This window comes from Psittacula echo (assembly GCF_963264785.1).
Source record: "Psittacula echo genome assembly, chromosome: 2".
Lineage (NCBI taxonomy): Eukaryota > Metazoa > Chordata > Aves > Psittaciformes > Psittacidae > Psittacula > Psittacula echo.
The window spans coordinates 147521262-147537883 of NC_137737.1; the positions used below are offsets into that span (position 1 = coordinate 147521262).

A 16622-nucleotide genomic window follows, 5' to 3' on the forward strand; every position below is an offset into this window, starting at 1 on the left:
GGAGCCTGGCTGGGCAGGGCCGCGCTGGGCTGGGGCGGGGGGAGCGGAGCTCCTGGCCCAGCTCCGGCTCCAGCTCCCGCCCCCGGGCCGCGCTGCCCGCCGTGGGGGTGGCGGCAGAGGGGGGTCCCCGCCGGGCTCCATATAAGCGGCTGCAATGGCTCTGCCGGCAGAGCCGAGAGGCGCGGCGGGGAGGCGGTGGCCGGGACCATGGCGACGGGCGCCGCGCAGGGCATGCCCGCGCTGCTGCTCCTCCTCCTGCTCCGGCCGTGCGAGGCAAGTGCGGGGCACCCGGCGGGCGTGGGGGGAGTCGGCGGCCGGTCTGGCTCCTGTGACCCGGCCCTTGGGGCCACTTTGTCCCCGCAGGTGAGCGGCCGGGAGTCGGCGTGTGCCCGGCCCTGCGTCGGGCGCTGCCCGGCCGAGCCGCCGCGCTGCGCCCCGGGGGTGCCCGCCGTGCTGGACGGCTGCTCCTGCTGCCTGGTGTGCGCCCGGCAGCGCGGCGAGAGCTGCTCCGCGCTGCTGCCGTGCGACGAGAGCAGCGGCCTCTACTGCGACCGTGGCCTCGAGGACGGCGGCGGGGCCGCCGGCATCTGCATGGGTAGGTGGTGGCGGGGCTGGGGGGCCGGCAGCGCGCCCCGGGGCGGCGCGGGGACCCTCCGCAGGGGCGGCCGCTGAACCGCTCTTCTCTCGCCTTCCTTCGGGCCAAGCAGCTCTTCCGAGGGCTGCACGCGGGAGACGGCTCTGTGGATGCTGTCAAGTGCGGCCCGCTCACGGGTAGAGTGCCCTCTCAGTGAAATGCATTCGCTTTGCTCGCTAGTGCTGGAGGGAGACAACTGCGTGTTCGACGGCATGATTTATCGCAACGGGGAGACCTTCCAGCCCAGCTGCAAGTACCAGTGCACCTGCCGAGACGGACAGATCGGCTGCCTGCCCCGCTGTAACCTGGACCTGCTGCTCCCCGGCCCCGACTGCCCTTTCCCCAGGAAAGTCGAAGTCCCTGGAGAGTGCTGTGAGAAGTGGATCTGCGACCCTAAGGATGAAGTGATTTTGGGAGGTTTTGCTATGGCTGGTGAGGAAATGAAAACTAATTATCACAGTCATTGTGAGGAGGAAGTGATATCACACTGGAAATATCCATGGCGTTGCCAAATCTAAGACACAATGCTTTGTGCAGTTGTTTTTTATGGTCCTTTTTCTCATCTAGAGTCACTACTAAGTGTAACAGTGGTTATGATAAAGGCAGAGCTTGATAGGTAAAAGGAAATATAGGCAAAGGATGAATGTGCATAGCAGTTTTTAAAAGTAGTTAAGTTAGTTCCCAATTCTGAAATTGCTGTTTATCTGGTACAGGGTAGTTCTGCGAGTAGCATAAAACAGGGACAAGATCATAATCCTCCATATATTACCTCCTAAATCAAAGCTACAGTCTTGCCAGTTGCTGGGCAAGAATATCATTGCATCATAAATATTATTGTAATGGCTTAGTCTACAAGAGACTTTCCCCACCCCCTAATTCCCCACCTATTACAAGTGGTCAGCATGGCAGCTAAAATGCCAACAAATTCCTGCCTGTCTGTGCTAGAGCTCTTGCCATTATTGTTGGCATTAAAAGCATTACAAAGTGCTTGGAGAAGCAGTGGTTATGAACACAGTGAGGGAATCTGAAAAAAACCCCATCCCATTCCAAAGCACAGAGCTCATAAAGTGCTTTTGTAATTGAAAAAAGCTACATAATATTTTCCCCCTGTTTTCTTACTGAATTAGACTATCAGTTGAACATGAATTTTCATAAGCTACTTTTACTAAGGGTTGAGGGCACTGCATTCTCTTCGAGTCACTGCTCTTAGTGGTCTTAAGCGGTTAGTTATGCTGAAACTCAGCTAATCCATTTGAAAAACAAGTAAGGAAGGATCCAGGAAGAAAAGCCATAATAACTTTTCAGAGTGCTATGAAGTGTTCGTTGTGAGGCACATAAGATCTAAACAAAAAGCTTGCCACCTTTCTACTGTCTTTCCTTTGGTTTAGCTGACAGTGACAAGCTAATCCATAAAATGCCTATGGATGGATTATCTGCATTCGTTCAAGCAACAGGCATCGCTCTTGGGAGGCCACGCTGGAGCCTTACCATGCAAAAGGCAGAAGTACTGATGTAGAGAAGATTAACAGCCAGAGGTGTGACTTGACAGCTCAGTTGTGTTGCCTCATTCTCTTTACTCCTCTGATAACTGCTGGACCAAACCATACAGTTAGTAATATTTCCAGAATACAGCTTAACACTAGCATGAGGGCAGGATGATGATCAGACATGGCTTGGCTTTGAGTAGCTGTTATAACTCCTGGAAATTACTCCATTCCTCCCTGCCATCGCCCTAGCTATAATCTGTCAATAGTTGAAAGGATCAGCTGACTTTATGACTCTTGGAAAGCAACACCTTTATTTCCCTGTTGATTATTAGTTTAGAGGATCATTCAGCCTCTCTCAAAACATATCTAATATAAATATGTTTTATTATGTAGCTTTAGAACAAATTGTGAAGTATTTCCATTTGAAAGAGTGAGGAAGAAGGAGTTACTAAGGTAAAGTTCTAAACTGGTTAAAAATTTGGCAATAATTCTTCCAGCTATGGACTTGTGTGAACTGGATCTAAACACTTTGCTGATTACTGAGTTGTGCACTTTTCTGTTACTTTTGATGCAGGAAGTTGCTATCCAGGGCTCCTAAAAAGGCAGCTTTTAAAATTCCTAAATTGTGTCAAAAGCATGGATTTGGACCTTTCTTTGTCTCTTTGTTCCTTCTCAGATGTTATAAAACTCAGTCAGATACTGGGTTTTCACACAAACTTATAATAAAATTCTGTGGGATTTTGTCTCCAGCCTACAGACAAGAGGCCACACTTGGGATCGGTGTGTCGGATTCAAGTGCCAATTGTATTGAGCAGACAACAGAATGGAGTGCATGTTCCAAAAGCTGTGGAATAGGCTTTTCTACCCGTGTTACCAACAGGAATCAACAGTGTGAGATGGCGAAGCAAACACGACTTTGCATGATAAGACCTTGTGAAAATGAAGAGCCATTTGATAAGGTATGCTGCAACGAGTGGCAATGAAGCAGAGTCTCTTTGGCTGTTAATTCCAAGGTTGTGATATTGTGGTCTAGAATGCTTCAGATATGCAACATGTGATAGACACCCCATTGCTGGCAACATTTAAGTCCAGGCTGGATGTGGTTCCGGGCAAAATGATCTAGTTGAAGATGCTCCTTGCAGGGGAGGTTAGACTAGATGACCTTTAAAGGCCCCTTCCAACCCAAATCATTCTATAACAATTTGAGCCATCCCAAACAGATCAGTTGTATTGTGTGTACAGACTATTTCAACAGCTCACGCAGTCTAACTTCTCCCACAAATGCAATTGTACTACCCTTCCATGTACTTGCTCCAGCCATGCAGAGTGGGTATGTCAGATTTCTAGTCTGTTAAGCATCTGGAACTGCAGAGAAATGTGTGAGATCCTGCAAAATCTGCTTGGGTAAATTAAGCCTTATCTTAATCCTTTTGATGCTTTTTCCAAAAGCAAATCTAACACTGACACTTCACGTGCAATAAATGTGTATCCAAGGAAGCTGTCTCTTTTGCTGCTTCTACACATGATATAAATGTTACTGTCAGGGAGGACAACATAGTAAGAGGACCATAACTTCACATAATGTTCTGAGTGTTGAAAGCATTGCTAAGGCCTTTGCTGACTAGTGTGTGCAGTTTTAAATACCGAGTTTTGAAAAGGATTTAAAACATTTGGGAAGATTTGGGTAAACTAACAAGAATGATCAGAAGTATAGAAAACATGTCTAGGGAAAAACTGATTAAACTGAACTTCTGAATGTAAGAGAACAGAGATGTGTTCTCATAACTCATCAGATATTGCAGCCTGTTTTGAGTCCATGGGGATACAACAAGAAATGGTGAGTTTAGACTGCATAAAAATCAAGACATGAGTGAAAACCTTCCAAGCAGTAAGAGTAATGAACTGTTAGGATTGTCTGGGGCAGACGTGGAGTCTTTGTCACTGAAGACTTCCAAGGACAAGTTAGACAACCATCTGTTAAGAATTAACATGAATAAAGCTGGTTCTGCTTCGGTTCACAAGAATGGTCTATGACTCTCGATGTTAGTTTTAGCCCTTTTTTTGTCCCACTGAATCTAGTCCTGTAACTTGCTCATTTGGCTTCCTGACTCTTTGATTCACTAGCCTGAGTTTTCCAGTAGAGTATAGTTTCATAATGAATGTTGGTTTGGCTTGTCTTACATGACAAGAGTGAGCTTTAATTATTTGTCATCTTTTACTGGCCCAATAACACACTGCTGTCAAAGGGCAGATGATGCAGGAGCTACCTGTAATTTACTACTAAAGCAGCTGCAGAATCTTATTGCTGTTGAATGAGCACAGACAGCAAATTTAAGTTTTCAGGGTAAACCTATATCCTTGCATGTTGATTTTTAACTGCTTTCTGTCTTCTGCAGTGATATATCTAATATCTCTTAATATTTCTCTTAGAAGGGGAAGAAATGTATCCGAACAAAGAAGTCTCTGAAAGCCATTCGCTTTGAATACAAGAACTGCACTAGTGTGCAGACATACAAGCCTCGGTACTGCGGCCTTTGCAATGATGGGCGATGCTGTACCCCACACAACACCAAAACGATCCAGGTTGAGTTCCGCTGTCCTCAGGGCAAAGTCCTAAAAAAGCCAATGATGTTGATCACCACCTGTGTCTGTCATAACAACTGTCCTCAGAGTAACATTGTTTTCTTCCAGCCATTAGATCCGACATCTAATGAAGCAAAAATATGAAAAGCAGCAATTAGGTAGCCCAAAAGATAGAAAGAGTTCATACAGAACTTGACCTACAATCAGGTGAATGTAACAGTTGCATACATAAAATATCTGGGGTGTTTTTCAAAACAGTCTAGCCTCTTTCGGTTTTCCTGTAGTTTATTAAATACCTCATTTTATATTTTCTCCCTCCAAATGTCTTTTATTGATTGAAGGAAATGTTGTACCTTGGACAGAGCCTTCTTCTTTTCCTGACGGTGGCATAAGGATTGCAAAACAAACAGCTAGACTTTCTCCTAGAGTTAAGGGGATCACGCCTGGAGTTTCAGTAGCTGTAAGACTGGGCTCTTTAAGAGTAAATGGATTCCTTGGGGAATGCATGATACCATATCATATAAGCTTCCAGGTTCTTAACTTCACTTTGCATAATGCATATAAACACTTGTGCAGTGGGGCTTTTCCCCCCCTTCTAATGAAACTCTGTTTCTGATGACAGTAAAAATCTTACTGATGAAAGTGTTGCATACTTGCATCTTATAAAATACCTTCTATCTATACCTCCAGCTTCCTCTGAGGATTAAGTTTGCACATAGCCCCTGAAATGACACAGCTAAGATCTCTTATCCTGAAATATAGCAGATTGATAGCTGACAGCAATTTCTCTTTGGTAGCTTTACTAGCAGTCTAATCCAAAACGCACTGAAGTCAGCGTCGTAGGAGAACTTGGTTCAAACCAATGTGTGTCTGTAGATATAACTAGATACAAAATTTCTGTAAATTCCTCTAAAATGCTAACTGTATCATATGGTGCTTTGTATCTTAGAAAGGTGTATATGTAAATAGAAACTGTATATATTGTAATATAGCTTTACTAAGTAAATAAACTTTATATGACTAAAAATAATTTTTCCTAAAGTTGTTTTTCTGAAACTACCAACTTTTAACAGCTAAAAACAGTGGGAAGAAAAGGGATCTGCAGACTCCTAAGATAGAAGTCCTTATCTTGTGATGTTCTTAGTGTACCTCATCCTAATCACTGTCCTAATAGGTATGGAGTGTCTCGGTGCAGGAAAGGATGAGCAATTTGTGAGGTACACACTAGAAGAGAGTTCTCTTTCAGAGTAAGTTAGCCTGGGAGATAGGATGATGCAAATAAAGTTAGGTTGGGATGTGGTGTGCCCTGAAACATAGTGGTGGTTGGGAAGAGTAATTGTGTGCCTTGGAGTTTGGGTTTGGGTCTGAAATACTAGCAAAGAATTTAATTGAGTATTTCAGCATTTCAGCCTCCCAAAAGCAGCCTGTGACCCTGCTTGTGCCGGATACTGTATGGCAATAATATAGAGCCTGAGGGGGGCAGTCTCATGTATGTTAAATCATGGATGTGATGGGATTGTGCGAACAGGTCTAAAGTATGGTTGTGCAGACATTCAGCTGCTTAAGACTCTGAGACCAAGCTTAGTTCAGTGTGTGTCTACCTTTGTTAGAGAAACCAGAGCAGTACTTATGCCACAACTGTATTTACAGCTGTGTGGTAGGAAACAATTCTCTCTTAAGAAAAAAAGGCAGAAGGCCAAATCTCAGCATATTTGGCCTCGCATCCTTCTTCCCTGAGGGAGCTAGCAACCTCCAGTTTGGCAATACACACCAGGGTATTCAGCTCCAGGTTGACTCCTAAATTTGGTAGACAACATGTAGATATCTAGATGCCCTTTTTAGTCAATGGAGCCTCAAGTCAAATAAACTGTGAGCAAGCACCAGCCTTTGAAGTTTTTTTGGTAACTTAAGTCATCCTTGAAAGTATGAGGCCCTGATGCTAAAACCCATACTGGTTCAGTTAAGGTTAGATAGACCTTGGGTCCCCACCTGGACTCTTGCTTGGCTTCCTCCACTAATGGTACCACTGATAAACTTCTTTGTAGCCATTGCAATTGTTTTCAACACATCCCTGCCTACCTTATGCTGTTCAAACAGCTGAAACAAGACTAGTCTTTCCCCTCATCAGGCGTGTGCTTATATGCACGCTCCCTGCCCTTCCACTGGTGAATTCCCAATCATAGAATCATGGAATAGTTTGGGTTGGAAGGGGCCTTTAAAAGTCACCTAGTCCAATCATGCCTGCAAAAAGCAGGGACATCTTCAACTAGATCAGGTTTCTCAGAGCCCTGTCCAACCTGGCCTTGAATGTTGCCAGGGATGGGGCATCTGCCACTTCTCTGGGCAACCTTTACCCGTGTTTCATCATCCTCTGCATAAAAAATTTATTTTGTAGTTTCAGTCTGAATCTCCCCTCTTTTCGTTTAAAGCCATTACCCCTTGTCCTATTGCTATAGGCCCTACTAAAAAGTTTGTCCCCATTTTAATTTTAAGCCCCTTGAAGCATGGAAAGGCCACAATAAGGTCTTCCCCAGAGCCTTTTTTCTTCTCCAGGCTGAACAACCCCAACTCTCTCAGCCTTTCCTCATAGACAAGGTGTTACAGCCCTCTGATCATTTTCACTGCCCCTCTCTGGACCCACTCCAACAGGTCTACGCATCTCTGACGTAAAGAGTTTGTAATGTTCTTCCTCATTTTGCACTCCAGCACCTGCTGGAAAATGCTGAGTGCTGGAAAGCATGAGGCCAAGACTCCTCTAGGTGGCTGAGGACTGGTTAAGAGGCAGGTTAGAATCTAGGAAAGAGGGAAGAAGGATTATTTAAAAATACTTTCTCCCCACATCTTTACCTGCCCCTTGAGAATCAGGCTGGTTTGTGCAATGATTTCCAAATATAACGCTACCTTTATTAACACCAGAATTATTGCAGCTTCAATGTGGTTTTAAAATGCTGTAGGATTTTAGCAGGAAAAATGTCTTATGGAAATGAACACAAATGTATTCTCTGGACAAAAAGAGCCAAAGATCTGACACAGTTCTCCACTGTCTTTTAGACTACATGCATAATGCCAATTCTGTGGCTATTTTTACCTCAACTCACTCGATGCAGCTTTTGATCTGGTATCAGTTTTGTTATATACATTTGGATTTGTTTTACTTGAATATGATGGTTACTGTCTTAGTCTTTGGGCCAGTTTCAGTATGTTCCTGCAAAAGGTCATGACACTGATTGAATTAATGCCCAACAGTGGTGAGCCAAGCCTGTGACATATGCATAAATAAACCCCAGCGATAAAGTCCTGAACATTTATGATTTAGGATTAGTGATTTTCCCAAACAAGCAAAGTTAAATAATTCAGATTGAGAAAAATTAAATTATTCAAATGTCAGCAATTCATTTTTTATATCTCCAAGGATACCCATCTGAGCATTTCAGGGAACATCATTCGACATTCACTGTATGGGTCCATACAGTGCCATGATATGTTGATGGAACAAGCTAGGTGGGCTAGGTACCCCTTCAATGAGTTGGTGCTGATGATCACCAGCATCACCCCTTACAACATATATGGCTAGTAGCGATATTTGTAGCTACTTTCAGCTTCCAGGACTGTTTCATTTCTAGGACTTCATTAAAGCAACATGCTTCTGGAGTTTAATCTACCTTAAATTTCTCCAATGCAGCAAAGATATATTGCAAATATGCCTTTTTTTTGCCTTCACAGGTCAAGTAAGAAGACCAACTGTCTTATGTGTGACACTAGAGTGAAAACCTCTCAGTAAGTAAAAATACTCTCAGTGAGTAAAATACTACAGCTGATTTCAGTAAGATCATGGCTTCACCCTTTCTGTTTTCCAGTATAATTCTAGGAGTAGTACAATAAAAACTTCAGGAAAAATAGAATTTTTTTCTTTCTAGTCCAAGCTATAATTTGCCTTCATTCTACTTTTATTAATTTATATCTTATATCTCATCTTATTAATAGATATAAAAGATATATCTTTATATCTTAAAAGATATATCTTATATCTTATCTATTGTGGTTTAAGGCAGTCGGCAAGTCAGCCATGCAGTTTCTACTCCGCCCCCCCACCCCCTCCGAGGGGTGGGGGGATGGGGAGGAGAATCGAAAGAATGTAACTCCCATGGGTTGAGATAAGAGCAGTCCAGTAACTAAGGTATAACACAAACCACTACTGCTACCACCAATAATAATAGTGATAAGGGAAATAACAAGGGAAGAGAATACAATACCACCCTCCGAAAATGAGTTCGACCGAGCAGCGCATGCCCTTCCAGGTAACTCCCAGTTACATCCCCGGGCATGATGTGCTGTGGTATGGAATACTTCTTTGGCTAGTTTGGGTCAGGTGTCCTGTCTCTGCTTCCTCCCAGCTTCCCCTCCTCCCTGGCAGAGCATGAGACTCACAAAGCCCTTGGTCAGGGTAAACATTCTGACCAGCAACTGAAAACATCGGTTTTATCAGTATTATCCCCAGGCGAAAAGTCAAAACCACAGCGCTGCACCAGCTACTAAGAAGGAGAAAAACTGACTGCTGCTGCTGAACCCAGGACAGTATCTTATTAATTTTTATTAATTTATATCTTATGCCAAATCTGAACTTCATGAAATAACTTTGTATTTCTCTCCTCTGGCAACTTGCTACACTGGAATTTATTTTTTGTATTTTTTTGGGGGGGAACAATAATAAAATAGTTCTTTTATACCAAAGCTTTCTGTATGAACTCTGGTTTCAAAAAGCTATTCTAGTTTTATCTACCATGTTAAATCTTGTAATATGAGCTTCTAGTGCAGGCACAAAACTTAGCGTGACCTGGGGGAAAAATCTGCTCTGATTTTCCCAATACCAATCCCCAGTTTATTCATTACACAAGTATGAACACTTGTTTTATGACCAGGGATACTATGCTGATATCAGTCAAGATACGTACCATGCAGCTGTGAGAGGAATAGTTTACTTGCAAATATCTAGCAAATATGCTTTATATTTATATTTGTTTAAATCCCTGCAGTTAACACCATTACTCCTATAAATGTGTAAAGTTAGAACTAACAGCCTGTTTCTGTATGATTAAGCCTATCTTTAAAATCTCGTGTTCTCCTCATGAACTGTAGAGGGAGCCCAGTAGATTGCCTGTTAGTGAGCTTGCTGGAGTAGCATTAAATGAATCTCACACTAAGCCTCTCCTCGCAGGGAAGCAGTAAGGAATAGCCATTGATAATCAATTTATTTAATTGAGTGATCTGTAGGTTCCTGCAAACAGGAAAGAATACTTATTTATACCACAAGAAATAGATTTGTCAGCCCTGAACATACAACTAGTCACATTAAAATAATGTGGAAAAGTTTCCTACTGACCTAAAAGGCCTCAGTGTTCATGGATGTTGATCTGGTTGTTGTTATTCTCAATGTTAGAAGAAAATATTGCCACCAGAATATTGTGTTTCAGTTCGTACTGGAAGACAGGTATATCTCTTCTCCTAGATTGTTTCTCCCCTTCATTTGATCGGCATGAGCCGAGTCTGTTTTCCACCCTTTTCCTTATTATTTTCCGTGCTTTTTTTCCATAAAATGATCTTTTTATTCCAATTCTCAAAGTCCACTCCTTATGATTAATTTCTACAGTGCCCGCATGCAGTAAATTAAACATACATATCCCATTGCCAGAGGCCTTCTCCATACACCTCATGCCCCCTGTGCATCCTGCCTTCTCCCTTTGTCCAAGTCTTGCAGACTGCAGGGTACATGTTATTTATGTCCATTGTGATTGCAAAAACACTTCCTTGGAGCTTTTTGAAGCATATAAAGTCTGATTTTGTTGGAGGTAAAGAATAAAGGATATTTTAAAGGATATAAAGAGGATATTCTGAAGAGGAAAAGATGTGTTAAGGAGCAGGGGAGATTTGGTCTCCTGCACTTCTGAGTCTGGCTTATTAGAAACCCAGGCTCAGCACCTCATGTTGCCTGACTCAGAGCAATTCAGAAAGAAAGAATTTATCCACTAGGCCCAATAGAGACTTGAGACTGCACATAAACCAGGGCTGTGCTCTGGCAATCAGGACATTAAAATAAGTACATGAAGCCCCTGTCAAGATCTCTATTTTGGGTTATTTTGCATTTTTCTCTCCTCCCCCCTCTCTGTTTTTAATTAAAGAATTGCACTTCAGTGGAGAACTATTTCTTTTGTGCAAAAAGAAGCAAATCCGAGAAATCCATGTACAGATTGAGGAGGACTTAAATCCTCTGAACTGCCTTTGTAAGCAACTACAGCCATTGCTTGAATGCTTGAAAAGCTGCACTACCTTCATCACTTTGCAGAGACTGTTTTCAGCCTGTAATGTATTAGGCTGTCTGCTTCACAAACAAAGTGCATCTCTTCAGAGAAAAGAATCAGACCTTAAACATTTTGAAAGCGTGTATCTTTAGCACCCTGCAGCTAATGTTCTCACTCTGTGGGATATGAGCTTGTGATTGTACATTAACCTCTGCCATTCTCATGCCAGGACCACGCTAAGGGCCATGCTTTTGCCACCACTGCAATGCTTAGAGGGAAGGCGAAAGAGTCCATCACCGGAGACCAGAATTACAAGCAGCTTTTCAATACAAATTTACAATAAATGATGGGTTTCAGTGGGATGCCCCAGATCTCCTCAATCCATGGAGAAGGGGGACACCTTGTGGTTACAGCCATTTTGTCCGGTCAAGGATGATAAACTTCGTTTGGGGCTGCTCCTGCAAATAGGAAAGCATCTGAAAGGATAATGCCAACCAATGTTACTTATGACAACTGTGACTGGTTATGGGGACATTAGCAGTGGATAATCATCTGGTTTTTAAGTGTATCCAAGTTATTATTAGCATTATGGGAGGCCCTTGCTTGCTTGGCATGAATATACAATGCAAAAGAAAGTTTCTCATCCCAGAGGTTTTCCAGTTAAGATGGAAAGACACAAAAGATGAAGGGGAGGCCCTTTTCTCTGGTTAACACACAAGGCCCTAAAAACTCAGAATATGCAAGCAGCTTCTTCCCCACCACACACAATTAGTGGCAAAACCAGGAAATGAGCCCGTTTCTCTTAAGTCACCATCTACAGACTTAACCACAAAGGCTGTGCTCCTTTACCCTTTCAAGTCCATGCTGCGCTTCAGAGGATCATGTGGCAGAGGAAATGAAGCAATATGGCTCTCTTTAGTGAACTAGAGGGGTCTCAGGCACCACGTGAGAGCTTTACAGAGTAGAAGGACAACAGGCACAGGGAAAATGATGGTCTCGGGAATGACGACTTTAGCCCACCCTGAAGAGTCTGTTTGCTGCGTATGATACAGGTGTACTTACTTAATTTAATCTTACTTCATCTGAATGCATACCACCATGTTTTGGGTTACGGATTGCCTGGTGGCATATGGCTTTGCATCTCTCTTCCTTGGGATGCTTGTGAAGGAAATGCTCATTTTTCACTCGCACGGATCATTAGTCACAGTGGTTGCTGAATCTTTCCTCTTCCAAGCTGTAGTGAACATTTTAGTTTCCATATCAGTGTGCAAAACCCACAAAGCCCAGGGAGCAGTATTTGCAGCCCATGTACAGCAGCAGAACCACAACTTTGGAGAGAAAGGGAAGGGAAATGAAGGGAAATGAAGGGAAAAAGGGAAGGGAAGGGAAACCTGCTGCAACCTTCAGGCCTGCCTGAAGTGAGAGGGGAGGGGGAAGGACAAGAGCATAGTTTTAAGAGATAGAAAAAGCCTCAAGCCACTTGAAGCTGTTATCTTTGAGGTATCTTGTGGTCTTTTGTTTAAGCTGACATTGGCTTTTGGTTTCTGGAAAAAGCTGATGTGTTCTTGCCTGAATTCACATTTGTTCTGCGTCTTAAAGACCCCCTCCAAAAAATACGGAAAAAAAAGAGAAGTGAAAGGAATCTGTTGAAACGCAAGCGCTGAACTGCACCCAGGCTTTAGCTTTTCAGTATTTCCATAAATAGAGGTTTTCAAGACTTACCACAAGGGGGAGGCAGCTGAAAAATTATCAGAAACCCATTCTTAGAACTCTTTTTTTATATTTTTATGAAAAACACAGGGACATCTACAAAAAGAATGCAGCAAATCCGTCTTCAGACTTCACCTGATGAACCTGTTCATGGCTGTTATCGATTCATATCTGTTTAAGTAAAGGTTATTTTTTGAAATGGCATTAATTGCAGTTAAAATAAAATGCAGCATTTCCCCCAGGAAGGAAATCTGCTCATGGAAAAGATGCTCTTGCTTCTGTGCATGGAGTGAAATAGCAGAAATAAATAGTTTCTCCATGATTTAATTCTACCAGCAAAGGCATGTTGCATGTTTCATATGAAGCAGATCAAGGAAAAAATCTTTCTGAAGTTCAGATGTGTTATATATTGCAGATTGAATTAAAAAATACAAACTTGTACTAAAAAAAGCATCAGTTTCCTCTTTCTAATAAAATATTCTACAGATTCCAGCTCTGTTCCCTAACCCAATTAATTTTCTGTGTGACTGAAACAGAATTTTCAAGGACACAGCTACCAAAACCTAACAACACGAAAAGTTTTAGAGTGATTTCTAAGGTCACTAAAAACCTTCCACTGCCCCCTATACCAGCAGTCAAAGCGGACAAAATAGGCAGGTAAAGGTCAGCTCCTTTCCCTGTGGTCTCCAGGAGATCAGTGGCGGATCCAAAAATACAAGGTACTAGCAAGGTATCTCTTGGATTACTTCTTTTTTCAATTGATAAAAATAAAGGAGGTTTCTCTGTCAGTGTCTCTGATGACTATGCTTCAACAAGCAGTGGAGCATTCAATGTTTGAGGTCACTGTGAGTGTAGAGCTATGAAAAGCAGCTGGGGAACCCTTTGGGAACACTAATTATGAGCGTATGAGAAATGGTCTTCTCCCCTGTGTGAGACATGGGTCTATCAAAGATTGGCATTCAATAGCAAGCCTGCAGAATAGGCCACCTTTGAAAGCCATAATGAATAACCTCGAAAGAAACCCTTATAAAATCTTAAACATGCACAAGATACTAGCCAAGGGCTTAATAAAATACACAAGCCCCACACACAAAATAACAGACAAAACAAACAGAAACCTATGGCAACTCCAAACATAACAAGATGGACCTCATAAGGAGGAATTAACAGTAAATCTCTCAATAACTTGCCTTTCGTGGCCAGAGGTCTGCTATCTCCCCAGGGTACGGAGCACAGAGAAACCAAATTAAACTGTGGTTATCTGATGTCTCTGGTGAGATTCACTTCGTCCCACGTCAGAGCTCAGTGGGTAGCTAAAGCCCAGGACTGGGAGTCAGAAAGTCTGCGTTTGGTTCCCAGCTCTGCCACAGGCTTGCTGTGTAGCACTGGTCTACTTACTCAGCCCTTGTTTGCCTCAGTTTCCACTGAGCATAGAAAGTCAATTGCAATGGTGCTGCAGCGCAGGATGACGCTGCAAAGCCCAGGGCAGGGCTGCTCTCACACCCACCGGGTCAAGGGGGGTAACCACTGCCATAAGTGCTAGTTTCTAGATGTTCATCATCACACATATTTGAGTTCCCAGGATCCCTGGTAAGGAAGGATGGTTTTCAGACCAGCCTTCTCTATGGATGGTGGATTAAGTGATTGCTGGAAGATGTGGCATCTCTTAATTGCAGGAGGTTGGTGTGCCTGCATGCTGAGCAATGAGGTGATGGGAGACCACACAGTGGCATGTGGTCCAGGAGCCCAAGGCTGTGTAGCATAGCACAGGGTTGGATGAGGGGCTCTGCTCCCTCAATACCCTGCTGAGCTGCCTGACTGGGTTTTCCACATTAGTGACCATGAGTTGCTCAAGGCACAGCTGTAGGAGCAGCCTGTTGAGCCACAGAGAACCAGAACCGTATCATATGGCAGCTGTGATGGGGAACAACTGTATAACCTTTGTCATATGTCACCACTGAAAAGGTATCTTCACCCCCACAGATATGTGACACTGACCGCAACAGAGCCAAACCCAGATAATGTGCATTTTATGCCCTCTGTGACCCATGCAGTTTACAGATGGTGTCTCATAGCCTGGGGTAAACTCAACTTCCTAGAAAAGAAATCTTGGAAGAAATTCTCAGACCCTAGTTCAGATCCATAATGTCACTTTGCAAAGTCTCACCCCATTAGGCGCAGTTGTTTTCCATATTACAAAATGGAAATCCCACATCCAGCCCAAATTCTGATGGAGGTATACATAACCACACAAAGAGAAATGTGCAGGAAGCCTGTGGGAAGGGAGGGCTGCAGCCAAGGGCAAAGGCTAGGCAAATGGCATGTAGGAACATGGGACAACAGTGAGCTAGATCCTAGCTCAACAATGGGACATGTCCCAATTGAACTTTATTTCAAATCACACAGAGGAAAGTCAACAGAGCCTTTCCAATCACGCAATCAGCCTGCAAAAATGACAGCCACAGAAGGAAGTATCTGTATTAAAAACTAAATCCATTTAGAAAGAGAACAATTAAGATTACTGCAAATTCAAGCCCTCCCAACTTGGAAATGCCACTGATAAAGCTGCCTGTGTGAGGTGTGATTCAAACAGGTTTCCTCATCAGTCTCACCCCTTATTTGCTTTAAGAGTTGAATCTTGATGTTATGATCCCCACAGCAGAAAGTAATCAGGAACTCATGTTTTACCTGGGATCTGTGATCAAAGCAACTACTGTGAAACCCAAGGACCCTCCTCTGAATAAACTGGATGCACTGAGTATAGCAGCTGGAGGAGGCTCCATGATGGCAAGCCAAGATGACAGGGACCAAGGTAGTGGGAACTGGTTTTCCCTTGCAAACAGACAGAGAAGTAAGCTGTATGAGCCAAACAATCTATGCTATCTTTGAAATAAAGTGAAATCAGCCAGACAGGAGATGGAATGGCTGTAGTGGAGATGTTCTTCTTGACTATAAACCAAGTATGGGAAAGGTCAGTGGACACCACTGTGTTCTTTTAAGTTATATCTGTAAGATTTAGCCAAAACAAAGTTCCACAGCACCTCACAGACTGCAAGGAAGTTGCCACCTGTAACATGACCATGTTGTAGACACTTCTAAACTTTAACTATTTTGGTCTGAGTTTTACTGTTTCAGTTCTGAATTCTGTTTCAAACTGAGTGAAGGAACAGCATCAGATGGACATAGGTGTTTACCTGAAACAAAAATTGCAATACTTACAAACAATGCTTTCAGAATAAGTGAGAGAAAAATAGGCATAAACTTTCTGCAGGTATTTTTTGAATATTTATATCACCACTTGAAAACAAACCTAATTACCTGTGCCCAGCACGATGGTGCTCGTACTTATGGCTCTGATGCAATACAGGTCATGAGAAATTGTAATGATAATAGATCAGATGTGGGATAAAACTCCACACAAAGAGCAGAGCTTTTGCAACTGAAATAGCTCTTGTGCCTGACCAACAACTAAAACCATCCAAACTCTTAAGGTTGCAAAGCCATACAGTTTCAGGAAGAAAACCACTGTACTTTGGCCAACCCTTCATCTTCTGGGCTAACCAAAGAGTATTCTGGTTTGGGCCAAATGAAAGCAGGATATTAGTCTGCATGGGAGTCCATATAAAGCGGTTTCATACTGCCTTGCTTTACCATCCCCAAATGCTAATACTGTTAGGACATGTCACTAACAATCACAGTGAAGTGCAGATGCTCAGTGCATCTGGCCCTGCCTTACACCAGCTTGGGAAGCATAGCAGTGAGCCTGGCTGATGGATCGGAGGTAGCAGCCCTGATCAGCCTTCAGGAAGAGCAAAGCAGTACCAAAGGAGATTTGAATGAACCTTGGGGGCTGGAGGAGCAGAAACAGGATGAAACTGGTATATGACACAAAGTTGTGCATGTCAGGAATTA

At 43.1% G+C, this 16622-nt stretch overlaps 1 protein-coding gene across 1 annotated transcript; it reads left to right on the top strand.

Annotated features, from left to right (window-relative positions):
* Window positions 1–207: 207 nt before the first annotated feature.
* On the top strand, window positions 208–4848 carry CCN3 (cellular communication network factor 3; the record flags this gene model as incomplete). The annotated part of the gene is made up of 4 exons (XM_080611222.1): window positions 208–595; window positions 815–1066; window positions 2872–3080; window positions 4552–4848. 4 exons carry the CDS (start codon window positions 208–210, stop codon window positions 4846–4848), a joined length of 1146 nt encoding a protein of 381 aa, XP_080467348.1.
* Between the last annotated feature and the right edge of the window lie 11774 nt (window positions 4849–16622).